The 12,005-nt window shown below is 42.0% G+C and overlaps 2 protein-coding genes across 2 annotated transcripts in view; one reads left to right on the top strand and one right to left on the bottom strand.

Annotated features, from left to right (window-relative positions):
- LOC112107611 (leucine-rich repeat-containing protein 53) overlaps window positions 1-3,091 on the bottom strand; it is a 6,856-nt gene extending 3,765 nt beyond the window's left edge. Inside the window, 1 exon segment of the mRNA XM_024201385.2 lies at window positions 2,506-3,091. Within this exon segment, the coding sequence (XP_024057153.2) occupies window positions 2,506-3,091 (586 nt within the window).
- The window catches only part of LOC112107612 (serine/threonine-protein kinase TNNI3K), a 164,917-nt gene that overhangs the window by 127,538 nt on the left and 25,374 nt on the right, over window positions 1-12,005 (top strand). The gene's annotated exons all lie outside the window — the stretch shown is intronic.

The following is a 12,005-nucleotide window of genomic DNA, read 5'->3' as shown; positions in this document are numbered from 1 at the left end:
CTGCATCATGCAGGTGATGTACTCAGACTCCATGCAGGAAGTACCATAGGAACCATTTCCCCATTCCCTTCAGTGAGCCAATTCACACAATATTGATGTTTTGTCCTGTCCTCCCTGCCTGGTATAAGAAGAGAGGTGGAGAGAGTGAACCCTCAGACAATAGAATGAGAGCAAGCAGTGGTGTCCTTGTGGATCATCCTTTAGGTTATTAAAGAGCCCACAGTGATGGTGACGGGGGGGATCAGAATTACCTGCAGCCAGCAAACCAGAGGCCGGATTGTGAAATCTTTAAGCAATAATGAGCAGTTACTCATGGGAGCAGTAGTCCAATTAAAGTCAGTGGGACTAGTGGGACTATTTGTGAAACTTGCTCACTAATGTGAACAAAGGCCTGGGAATCTAACGCTAAATTTCCTTCTCATCAAGCCTAGAGGGTACTTCTAAGTGAAATTTTTTTCAGCAAAACTTTTTTTGGTGACAAATGCAGATTTGGAAATACTGACACTTTTTTCCAATTTGTGTTGGTTTTGCAAAATTGTTTGTGTCAAAAAACCAAAAAACCAAACCCACCACCAAACACTGCATTGCAACACATTTTGACATGAAACATTAATCTTTTGATTTGAAACAACTTTTCCTTTAAAATGTTTTTAAAAATCCAAAACCTTTAAAATGGTCAAAATTGAAATGAAACGTTTTGTTTTGGGTCAAACGAAACATTTCTACCTGAAATGATTTTTTTTTTTTTTTTACTTTTTGATTTGCTGAAAATTCTGAAACATTTCATTTTTGGTTCCACCCAAACCAGGTTTTTTTCCTGATTTTTTGGAATTGCTAACAAACTGGAAAATCCATTATTCACACAGCTCTATTGAGGGGTGCTGAGAATCTGCATCTGCCATTAACTCCATTTTGCTCAGCGCCTCTCATGATCTAGCCTGAAGTCTCCATAACTTTTACCTTTTGGAAAATCTCTCCCAAAGCTCTGCCTTTAGCCCTGAATAATTCATAAAAAGCAATTAGTTTAGTGATACTTCTGAAAGCAAATGAATAAATCCAGATTCGTTTCCTGTCATAAAAGAGCTTAAAAATCCTATTTTAAAATAAGTAGCAACTTTAGAAAATAAATTAATAAACATGTGGCATCTGAAGAATAACCTGGAAGCCCTGGGGAATAAATCTCTACATTAAAAAGGAAAACAGATAACATGTATGAAACAAATATATTACAATAACATTTCTGGTTATGAACTAAACCCATAAATTGCTGGATATGAGCTGTTGTCGTAGGAGCTCTCAAAGCAGCTAATGTGCTTCGTGTTGTCTGCATAATTCACCTAACTAGAGAGAGATCACAAAATGAAGTGGGAGAACCAAAGGAATCGCCTGCCTAGAGTTATGTTTAATGTAGTGGCAGACTAGTAGGATTTTATTGTGCTTGAGTGTTCATGAGGCTTTCTGAAAGCAGTGAATGTTACCGTATGAATTTGCAAGAAGAGTGTTGCCTCCCGCTAAGGAGGGAAGACCATACCTAGGGAACAGTACGGAAGCAGAGAAGAGAGAGCAAAGGACATGAAGAGAGATATCTAGAAGGACTTCATGTACTGAGAGAAAGCTCTGCCTCCAGAAAGTAGATTCACCTAGGAACTAGATTCCCTGGTTGTGAGAGCGCAGGGAGACCTGGTCAATAGCACGAACGCATTATTTTAGGATTGCCCCAAACATTAGACCTTTGTTGCGTTTCATTTTTAAAAACTTATTAATGCAAGAAAATTTACATCACTGGCAGGGACTGTGGCAGATGCAGGTATTTTCCAACACCTGCCACAAAATCAGTGTGCCTTTCTTGTCATCCTGAAAGGGCAATGCAAGATCACTTTATTGATTTGTCACCTTCCATAAGGAGTATTAGCTGCGATATCGTTACACCAAGATGGATAGCCACTCTAGAGTTGGAGCCAGTCAAATGTCAATATCAAATGCCAGTATCCTCCCATTCCTGTCATTTGGGTATGTGGGGTGGGGGTGTTTCTTCTTAAAGACAAGCTTGCTATTGAGAAAAAGCTTTGGGAGTGTGAAGGGGTACTAGGGAAACATGATAGCCTGCTTTTTGTAGGCCTGCCCTGCTTTTCAACAAACCAGTCTACTTTTTCAGCATCCCAAAGAAGGACAGCCAAATGTCCCTCTCTTTAACACTGATCTCACACTTTTCCTACTTTAGCAAAAGCAAGGCATGAACTTACACCAATTTCAGACACAGGAAACTTTCACCATCTTGTGTCTGGGCCCGATTCTTCACTATATTGCACTTGTTATAGTCATTTATACCCATGCAGAGTGGATGTAAAATGTTACCAAATCACCCACTTTGCTCAAGTCTCAATTGCTGCCCAAGGTACATCACAGTGGAGAATCAGGCCCAGAACATTTACTTTTGTATCTCAAGTTTCATATTGCTGCCTGCCATTGGATCCTGTCAGTACTATCTTTAAAAAGGAAACTCACCTTCATCAGTCTTTGAAAGTTCCTGCAGCACTGTAGTCTGTAGATTTTCCCACTGATCAAAGATGCTTGGTTTTGTAACGCTTCTGTGGAAATCTTTTGTTAGGGCACCTGCTTCATTTGTTATAGACATATTCTCATAAGGCTCTTGAGGACATGATTCTACCATTCTGCATTTAAGGCATAAAAATGAGCCACTCTTTTTGTATTCATTCTCTCTTTGAATGCTTCTGAGTGGTGTGTCTAGCCCTCCGGACAGAGCGTCTGCTTTTACTGTTGCTTGATGCCTGTTTTCCTGTAAAAGTGGCATTTCCCTGCCAGACCCCACAATGGACGTGACCTTTATTTCATTTTCCTGAGTTAAGTGGCAGTTACAGGATCCCTCAGTGAGGTAATTTCTTGGCTCATGACCACACTGGGATTCATCTAGAGTTCTGCAACAGCAGTTTTCTGATGTGTGTTCATTTGCTTTGCCTTGTTGAAGTTTCCAGTTAAGGAGGGCTAAAACTAGGCAAGTGAGACCAACAGCTCCTGTGACAGATACAAGGTTCATCAAAGACACAATCATGTACATAAAGGTATAAATCATCCAATGTTAAACATACATGTAGGAATGTAATTAATTATAATTGGTACGGTAGCTTTCCTGCCTTACAGGGTTTTTAAAATATAGAAAAAATATCCAATTAAGCAGTGAATATTTTATCTGTATTATTCCATCTTTCCATAGAGATAGCTCATGCAACATTTTCTATAGCAATTATTCAAGAAGCAAATACATTGTAATGGCTGGGGATATGTCTGAGAGTTCTTTTGCAGAAGGGAGAAGCCGAGACTCCATTCCTTCTGTGGTACAATTACTGAACTAAAGGGGTGCTGTCAAGTCTGATAGGCTCAAATTCCCTTGCCTCTTTCTAGAAAGGTCATTTTACCATTTTGAAATGCCACCCACTGACTCCCAGATGAAGGAAGCTTTATATAAACTCTTCAAAATGAAGTTTAAAACAGCTCAAAAAACCCAACCTCCTAGAATGAGCAACTCTACAACAAACGCGACACATAAACAAGAAAAGGATAAGTCATATATAAAATTCTGTACTGAAAACCGACATTCAGAAAGTATTAAGGTGGCATCTTTAAGCACCGAAAATCAGGAAATGCCAAAATTAAGCCACAACCTTAACTCTGCCTGCTTCTGCGAATGCATTACCATACTATGTTTAATTACATCATCACTATCTCCAACAGGACAGTAAAAAGTCATATGAGGTTTTTTACAGCCTGAGATAAATCTGTCATCTTGTATTAATATGTGAGGTGTGGGGGAGCTGCACATAGGGGGTGGGTTGGTAGCTCTCTAAGGCCTCAGTCTGTAGCAGGGCACAGGTGATGGTTGGTCGAGGGGCCAGGTCACAGGATGCACTACTGTGCAGACACTCAGGGACATTTCCTCCAGGCTGTGGATGGGGGGTGCTAGCATTGCAGGTGCTACACCATTAGGTTGGGGTTGTCTCTGTGGTCATAGAGAAAGGATTACTCCACTCTGCTGATCCCCCCACCGCCCTGCCAAGATAGGGCTGAGTGTTTGCCTGTAGCTCAGTACAGCCTTTACTGAGGTTTTGCCTCTCTGGGGTAGAGGGAAAGCAGCACCTCTACAGACCAGGGCACGTTACAAACAAATGCTAATTTTTAATATGGTGGCTTTCCAAAAACTAAGATCAAGTTCCTGAATTTGTGGCACATGCCTCATGGGTCCAAACGGCCATTCAGAGGCTGGCATATGGTCATGGGTAACACATCAATGAGGCAGCAAATGGTTAATCCAAGTGATAGGTAAGCGGTTGAGGGCTTTTTTCAAGGAACCTGAGCAGATGAATGTAAGGCCTGATGGCATCTCCAGCTGCATGGTGCCCCAAGCAATATTCCAGGGCATTGGTTCTCTCTGTACTCAGCGGGAGAAGTGCCACCTACCATTGCCCGCAACCCCCTTGTGATTGGTTTTGTTTTCCTTGGCAGTCTTCTATCCAAGCACTGACTAGGTCTAACCTTTCGTAGCTTGTGAAATCAAACGAGATCACAGCCTGAGGTGGTATGACTTCAGGCAATGGTATGGCTGCAGGCTAGACTTAGACTGTAAGGTAAAACTGTACATATGTATGTACAAGGACAGCAGTTGCCAGCTGCACAGGAATCTGTGCGACATACCAGGCACAATTGTTCCTTCATTCCGCAGGGAGGATGGCAACACTCTTTATGTATTTGATGGAATTTGACGGAGATGAGAAAAACACGGCAACCAACCCATTCCAATAAAATGATTTGTGACAGTGGCTGCTACTGATGTTGCCTGCCATGTCCCAGTTTGAATCAATACCGAATATTAGGCTAAGTGATAAAATGTTCATCAAAAGTTCTACTGAATATACAAATGAAATTCAATGCTAATAAATGCAAAGTAATGCACATTGGAAAAATAATCCCAAATATGCATATGAAATGATGGCAACTAAATTAGCTGTTACCGCTCAAGAAAGAGATCTTGGAGTCATGGATAGTTCTCTGGAAACACCTGCTCAGTGTGTAGCAGCAGTCAAAAAAAGCCAACAGAATGTTAGGAACCATTAGGAAAGGGATAGATGAAAATATCATAATGTGGCAATATAAATCATGATACCTCCACACCTTGAATACTGCATTCAGTTCTGGTTGTCCATCTCAAAAAAGATATATTAGAATTGGAAAAGTTGCAGAGAAGGGCAGCAAAAATGATTATGGGTTTGGAACAGCTTCCATACATGGAACAATTAAAAAGACGGGGACTGTTCAGTTTAGAAAAGAGATGGCTAAGGGTGGATATGAAAGAGGTCTATAAAATCATGAATGTATGGAGAAAGTGATTAGGGAAATGTTATCCGCCCCTTCACAAACACAAGAGGTAAGGGTCACCCAATGAAATTAATAGGCAGCAGGTTTAAAACAAACAAAAGGAAGTACTTCTTCACACAATGCACAATCAACTCATTGCCATAGGATGTTGTGAAGGGCAAAAGTATAACCGGGTTCAAAAAAATTAGAAAAGTTCATGGAGGATAGATCCATCAATGGCTGTTAGCCAAGATGGTCAGGGACACAACCCCATGCTCTGGGTGTCCTTAAACCTCCAACTGCCAGAAGCATTTGGCACTGGTCACTGTCAGAGAGAGGATCCTGAGTTAGATGGACTATTGGTCTGATCCCGTGCAGCCATTCTTATGTTCTTATAACACAGGGGTCGGCAACGTTTGGCACGCGGCTCGCCAGGGCAAGCACCCTGGCGGGCCGGGCCAGTTTATTTACCTGCTGACGCGGCAGGTTCGGCCGATCGCGGCCTCCACTGGCCGCGGTTCGCCGTCCTGGGCCAATGGGGGCAGCGGGAAGCCGCGGCCAGCACATCGCTCGCCCGCGTCGCTTCTCGCCGCCCCCATTGGCCCGGGACGGCGAACCGCGGCCAGTTTGGGCCGCGATCGGCCGAACCTGCCGCGTCAGCAGGTAAATAAACTGGCCCGGCCCGCCAGGGTGCTTACCCTGGCGAGCCGCGTGCCAAACGTTGCCGACCCCTGTTATAACATGAAGGTTTGTAAAAGTCTGGCCAATTAATAAACACTGTGGACATAATTTTCAAAATTAGGTGCCTAAAGTTAGGTAACTAAACCCACGGTTGACAAGTAGGATCAGAGTGTATTCAGCACTCCTGAAAATCAGACCACTTATTTAAGAGTCTAGCTATAAATGTAGGCCTTTAACATTAGGCACCCAAGTTTGAAAATTTTGGCCTGTATTATTTTGATATTAAGTTTATGTGCACAAAAAAGCAGAGGGCCAGAGTATACATTACCTACAAAGCAAAACACAGCTACCAGAGTAACATCCCGCCAATAGGAATTCATCTTTTTGTTTTTTAGAATAGCAGTAAAGTTTTGAGGATCTGAGTTACAGTTGGCCTCAGTTAGCTCAAGCACGTTGTGAACTGCAGGGTTTTTGGAAACTCTGCAGTTTATATCATTGGCATTTTTGAGCAACCTGGTTGAAGAATTCACATAGCTCCTTAAGAAGAAAGCTAGATCACACAGTTTGCATGTACAATTCCACTGATTTTGATCTAAGCTAAGAAGAATTAGCTGAGGGAGGTGAGAAAACATATCTGGAATGAGCGCCAGCCTGTTTCGGGAAAGGTCCATTTCTTTCAGCTGAGGTAGGTGTTGGAAGGCATTTTTCTCAATGTAACTAATGAAATTGTTAGATAAATCCAGACTCCTAAGACTATCAAGACATGCGGTTCCAAAGCTGCTCTCCGTAAGATTAGTGATCTGATTCCCATTTAGCTGCAGTCTCATAAGGCCCTTCATATTTTTGAACCAGCTCCCATAGATGCTGCTCAAAGCGTTGTTGCTTAGCATCAGGACTTGCAGCTTTTGAAGTTCACTGAAGGTCTGATCACTGATAGAAGAGCTCGATATTTGGTTTTGGTCTAGCAGTAGAGTCCTCAGATCTCGAAGGCCATTAAATGCATTTTCCTTAATGTCTGTAATTCTATTGCTACTTAGCCTTAGTAGAGTTATGTTGAACAGGCGGGACAAGTTGAAGCTTTCTACTGAAGTGATATTTCCATCAGTGACAATTAAAGCTTTTGTGGTTACAGGAGCAGCTGTAAAAAAGGAATAGAAGCATTATCTACAGGATGTAGGCATGGGCTGGGTCTCAATCAATATCTTAACACTAACAAGGGCTGTTACAGATGGGAAAATAATTTTTTTCACTTCTGATTTTAAGGAAATGCTTCATATTTTATTTATTTAGATTTCTGAAATCCTATATAGGCACCCCTTCAATAAATTAATAATGTGAGATTAAAAGACTGCTCATCCCAGCTTGACAGGTACATGAATATTCACCAGCAAATGTATTGAGGGTATTAAAATTGACCCAAACCCCTCAGCCCCCTCCCATCCCCAAAAACCTGGAGGAAAGATGGACTTTGCAGTGTACTTGGATGATTAACTGATCCAGCCTCTGGTGGACCAAAGGACTGAGCCCCTCACGGAGAACACCCTGCTGCCAACTCTCTCCCAGTTACAGCAATGGAACTCCAGCTCTAGTACCCTTATTGGTCTCAGCTATGGCACCAGTGCATGGGGAATTTGCCAGGTCTCTACATTAGATGACTAGCTTCCAAGGTTAATACCAACCCTTTGCATTCCACCCAGAAATGCTTTGGTCTCCAGAGCATTGGTGTAACACGCTTGCCGCATGAAACTCCACTTAATAAGCAGGCTGCAGCATTCTGCATTAGCATCAGTTTCCAAGTGGTCTTAAGGTTCGGCCTCGTGTAGTGGACATTGCAACAATCAATCTTAATATGAAAAAGGGGGATAATTGTGGCAAGGTCCCTGTATCAGGGAGAAAAGGTCACATTCTTCTTGCCAGGTATAGGAGGGGGAAGCTATTGGCCTGGCCCTGCTTGGGCATCCAGGAGCAGCCCAGGATTTAACAACACACCAGGTTGCACACCAGTGTTACAAACTGCAGTAACAACACTCCCTCAGTCTGGGGCACCAATGGAAATTCTGCCAGCCCTTCCAGCTACTTCCCCCAACCCACCAGCATAATCTCTGTCTTGTCTAGATTACATTGCAGCCAACTAGCCCTCATCCGAGCTCATCTAAGTGCTGGGTTATTCATCATAACCTGTAATTTCACATGCATCAGAACATTAGATTTTTTATTTTATTTTTTAAGCTGTGCACTGACGTGACATATTTGTTCAAGAAACAGAAAACCATCTGTTCCACTAGAAGTCAAAGTTAATGCATTGCTTACTACTGTCACTGTTTTTTGGGGAGGAATTTTTTTCATTGCTTATGGAAGTGCGAAACTAACATTTTGTGCCAGACATAGTGCAGGCAAAGCACCGTGCTCGCTTCCCACACACAGCTCTGTCAGCAGGCCTCATTCCTGTCCTGCGACTAAAACTAATAAACATGAAGGGGGTCTTTTCTGTTATGGATGCCCTGAGGATTTTCTCATGGCAGTCCCATATGCGCTGGTGAGCACAGACCCCTATTGGATACGTGTTGCAGTAAATAAACTCCTCTGTGTGATAAAAGGAAAACGTCCTCTTAACTTCAAACTATGGTCAATCCAATTGGAATAATTGCTTGAGAGTGACTTGGAATGTTATCTTTGAGAGTCCAGCAGTGTTTGCATGATAAAAGTGATATCACAATAAGTTATTGCAGCATCTCTCCAACATACTTAAGTTACTGGACTCTTATGACAGTTTTTAAAATGACAATCAACAGACTGTACAGTAACATTCAAGCATATAAAGTAAATGAAAAATTTGCTTCTGATAACATAAAATGGTACAGAAAGAAGGCTCATTTTACTTTTGTTTGTGTGGTTTGTTCCTGTTTCTGCATTAAGGAAAATATGTTGCTTCAACAGAAAACATTTACTGACTGACTGACTTACTAATTATGTGGTAGTGTCTAGGCTACGGATCGGCAGCCTTTGCCATGCGGCCCGCCAGGGTAAGCCCCCTGGCGGGCCGGGCCAGTTTGTTTACCTGCCGCGTCTGCAGGTTCGGCCGATCGCAGCTCCCACTGGCCGCGGTTTGCCGCTCCAAGCCAATAGGGACTGCGGGAAGCAGCGGCCAGCACATCCCTCAGCCCACGCTGCTTCCCGCAGCCCCCATTGGCCTGGAGCGGCGAACCGCGGCTAGTGGGAGCTGAGATTGGCCAAACCTGTGGACGTGGCAGGTAAGCAAACTGGCCCGGCCCGCCAATGGAGCTTACCCTGGCAGGCCACGTGCCAAAGGTTGCTGATCCCTGATCTAGGCACCCAGTCATGGAGCAGGGCCCCACTGTACAAGGAGCTGTACAAACACTTAAAGATAAGAGTGAATCTTTTTAAAGTAATCTTTTTTGGTTGGCTACATTACATGAATGGCTAAATCTTCAGACGTGCATGCACTCACATTTTTCTGACTCCACTGTGCATGCAGCCCACTGCATAGGCCTAATGCATCCACAAGTTGGGGTGGGCAGGCGGGCTGAACCAAGACCTGTCTGCACACACGAACTCCAGCTTGAGTGTAAATAACAGGGTTTGTGTGCACCTAAACTGGCACTTACCATTATGCAAATGCTGTCAAAGATTGTTTTGCCCTAAAGATTTGTTGCTTAGTAAAAACAAATCTTTTGCTCATAGCTTTTTGGGGACTTTGCCAATCTCCCCAGGCAATGGATAATATGAAGTGGCCCGACTAATGTAGCTCCTATCAGTTTTTTCTCACGCTGGATAATGTAGAGACTGGCAGTCCATTTATTTGATTCTGGGGAGTTGTCTAGACTTGAAATGCTACAGCAGCACAGCTGCATTGCTGCAACTGTGCCACTGCAGTGCTTCGGTGTACACAGAACCTTCGCCGGCGGGAGGGGTTTTGCTAGAGCAATGGAAGATGTTTTCTGTTGACCTAGAGCTGTCTACACTGGGAATTAGGTCAACTTAACTATGTCACAAGGGGTGTGGACTTTTTACACTCCCAAGTGGCATAGTTAAACCAACTGAATTTTCTAGTGTAGACCAGGCCTGTGTCTCGACACTAAGCAGCCCTTTGTGCACAAAATACCATCTTTGCACATTCATTATGGCAATTGCACACGGCATCACCTTTAGACAATCAGATCCTACAAATGTTACATTCTGGGAATTCAAAATACAATCTGTGTAATATGTTCAGTAACATAGAATAGCAATATTAATAATATTAGTCTTCTCTGGCCTGGTCTACACAAGAAAATTAAGTTGGCTTAAGTCTATCCCTATTCAGGATACCACTTAAGAACATGTTTAACTGATTCAATGGGACTTAGGCATGTGTAATACTTTTCTGAATCAAGGCCTATATGACTTTGGACAAGTCACTGGCAGCCTGTTGATTTCCCTGGGCTTTACATCCGGACCTTAACCTCTCTTTGATTTAGCATTCCCTTATGTAAACTGGACTTAATAACACTTACCCACCTTAGTGAAGCACTTTGAGAACTATGGATGAAAGATGGTTTAAGTGCCAAGTGTTATTTAGTTTTATGGCTGTTAGTACTTCTGGTTTCTTAAGCTGATAATGCCTTTCTGTTTTCTGAGCTAGTGTTAGAGATTTGCTGCTTTTAGCAATAAACAAAGTATGTTATTTAGCATCAGTATGAAAGTCACATTCGGTTTAAATTTGTTAATAAGGTGTCTTATTAAATTGTTGACTTAAGCAAGCAATATGTAATGAATACAGTCAACGTATCTTGGTAGCATTTCCACAGCTCATTTAGCCCCAATAAAAAGAAACCATTGTTTCAGAATTATAATGTCATAATGCACTTTGATTCTAATTTCTATCGCTGGTATATCACTTAATCTTACTAATGCTGTAGAATTGCCTGGCAGGGTTATGAGGCAATCCATAGTTCGTTCAGCCAGTGTAAGGCTTGAACTTTGCACAATATGTGAACAATAACTTATTAAAACAATCTTTTTTTTTAAGTGTCTTGCTGCATGAAATGACTCCTTTCTCAGTAACAAAGGTTTTCAATTACCTCTGAAGGCCTTAGAATAGTTTTGGTAAGGCCGCTAGGCAAAGAGAAATAAAACAATGTTATCACTCTTTAGACAGCGTGTGCAGAGATTTGCTTTCAGAAGCAGAGTCCAGAAACAGTCAATACAATTAGAGTATTGCAGTGAGCTCACTGTATATAATAAATATCAGTTCTCTTGAAGTGTCTTACTTAGTTACCTGGTAAATATGTTAATCCTTGACACAGAGTAACATTTTCTGAGCATACCAGACATGAGGAGGGACATGATGTTATTAACTGAATCACCATAGCAAGTAGAATGAGCAATGTACCTAAAAGAAAAAGAGCATATATTTCATGGTATTGACATTTATTATTCATGGATTAATTGCAAGTGGCTAATTAAGTACATTAGTGGCCTCTGCATTTTTAAGGAGATTTTAATTTGTCATGAGAGAATGGTGAATTTTATGGCCCGGAAAGATGTCCAGTGGACAGCATTTATGACTGAAATTTTCCATTACTCCTAGTTTATTAAAGATACAGTACAAGTGAGACAACAGTGTATGTTTATGTGATATTTTGGGCCAGTTCTTAAAAGGGCCTCAAATTTAGAGGGCACAGCTTAGCATTTGCAATTAATTTAAGGCAAACTCATGGCTCATCTCACCTAACCACCAGACTGTACCCATATAGCAGGTATTTAGACATCTACATGCTGCAAACTATAATTGCGGTTGTTTCCAAAGGCACATTTGTGCCCAGAAAATCAAAGACAGCGACTCATAATCAGTTCCTTTTATATTTAGCTAGTTCTTGTGTTTTAATCAAAATAAAACTATTTGCTTTGACAGGACACAGGTCCTGATTCAGCAAAGTACATAAACACATGCTTAA

Source organism: Terrapene carolina, unplaced genomic scaffold (assembly GCF_002925995.2).
Source record: "Terrapene carolina triunguis isolate 2854851 unplaced genomic scaffold, T_m_triunguis-2.0 Scaffold210, whole genome shotgun sequence".
Lineage (NCBI taxonomy): Eukaryota > Metazoa > Chordata > Testudines > Emydidae > Terrapene > Terrapene triunguis.
This window is presented reverse-complemented; position numbering and strand designations above follow the sequence as displayed.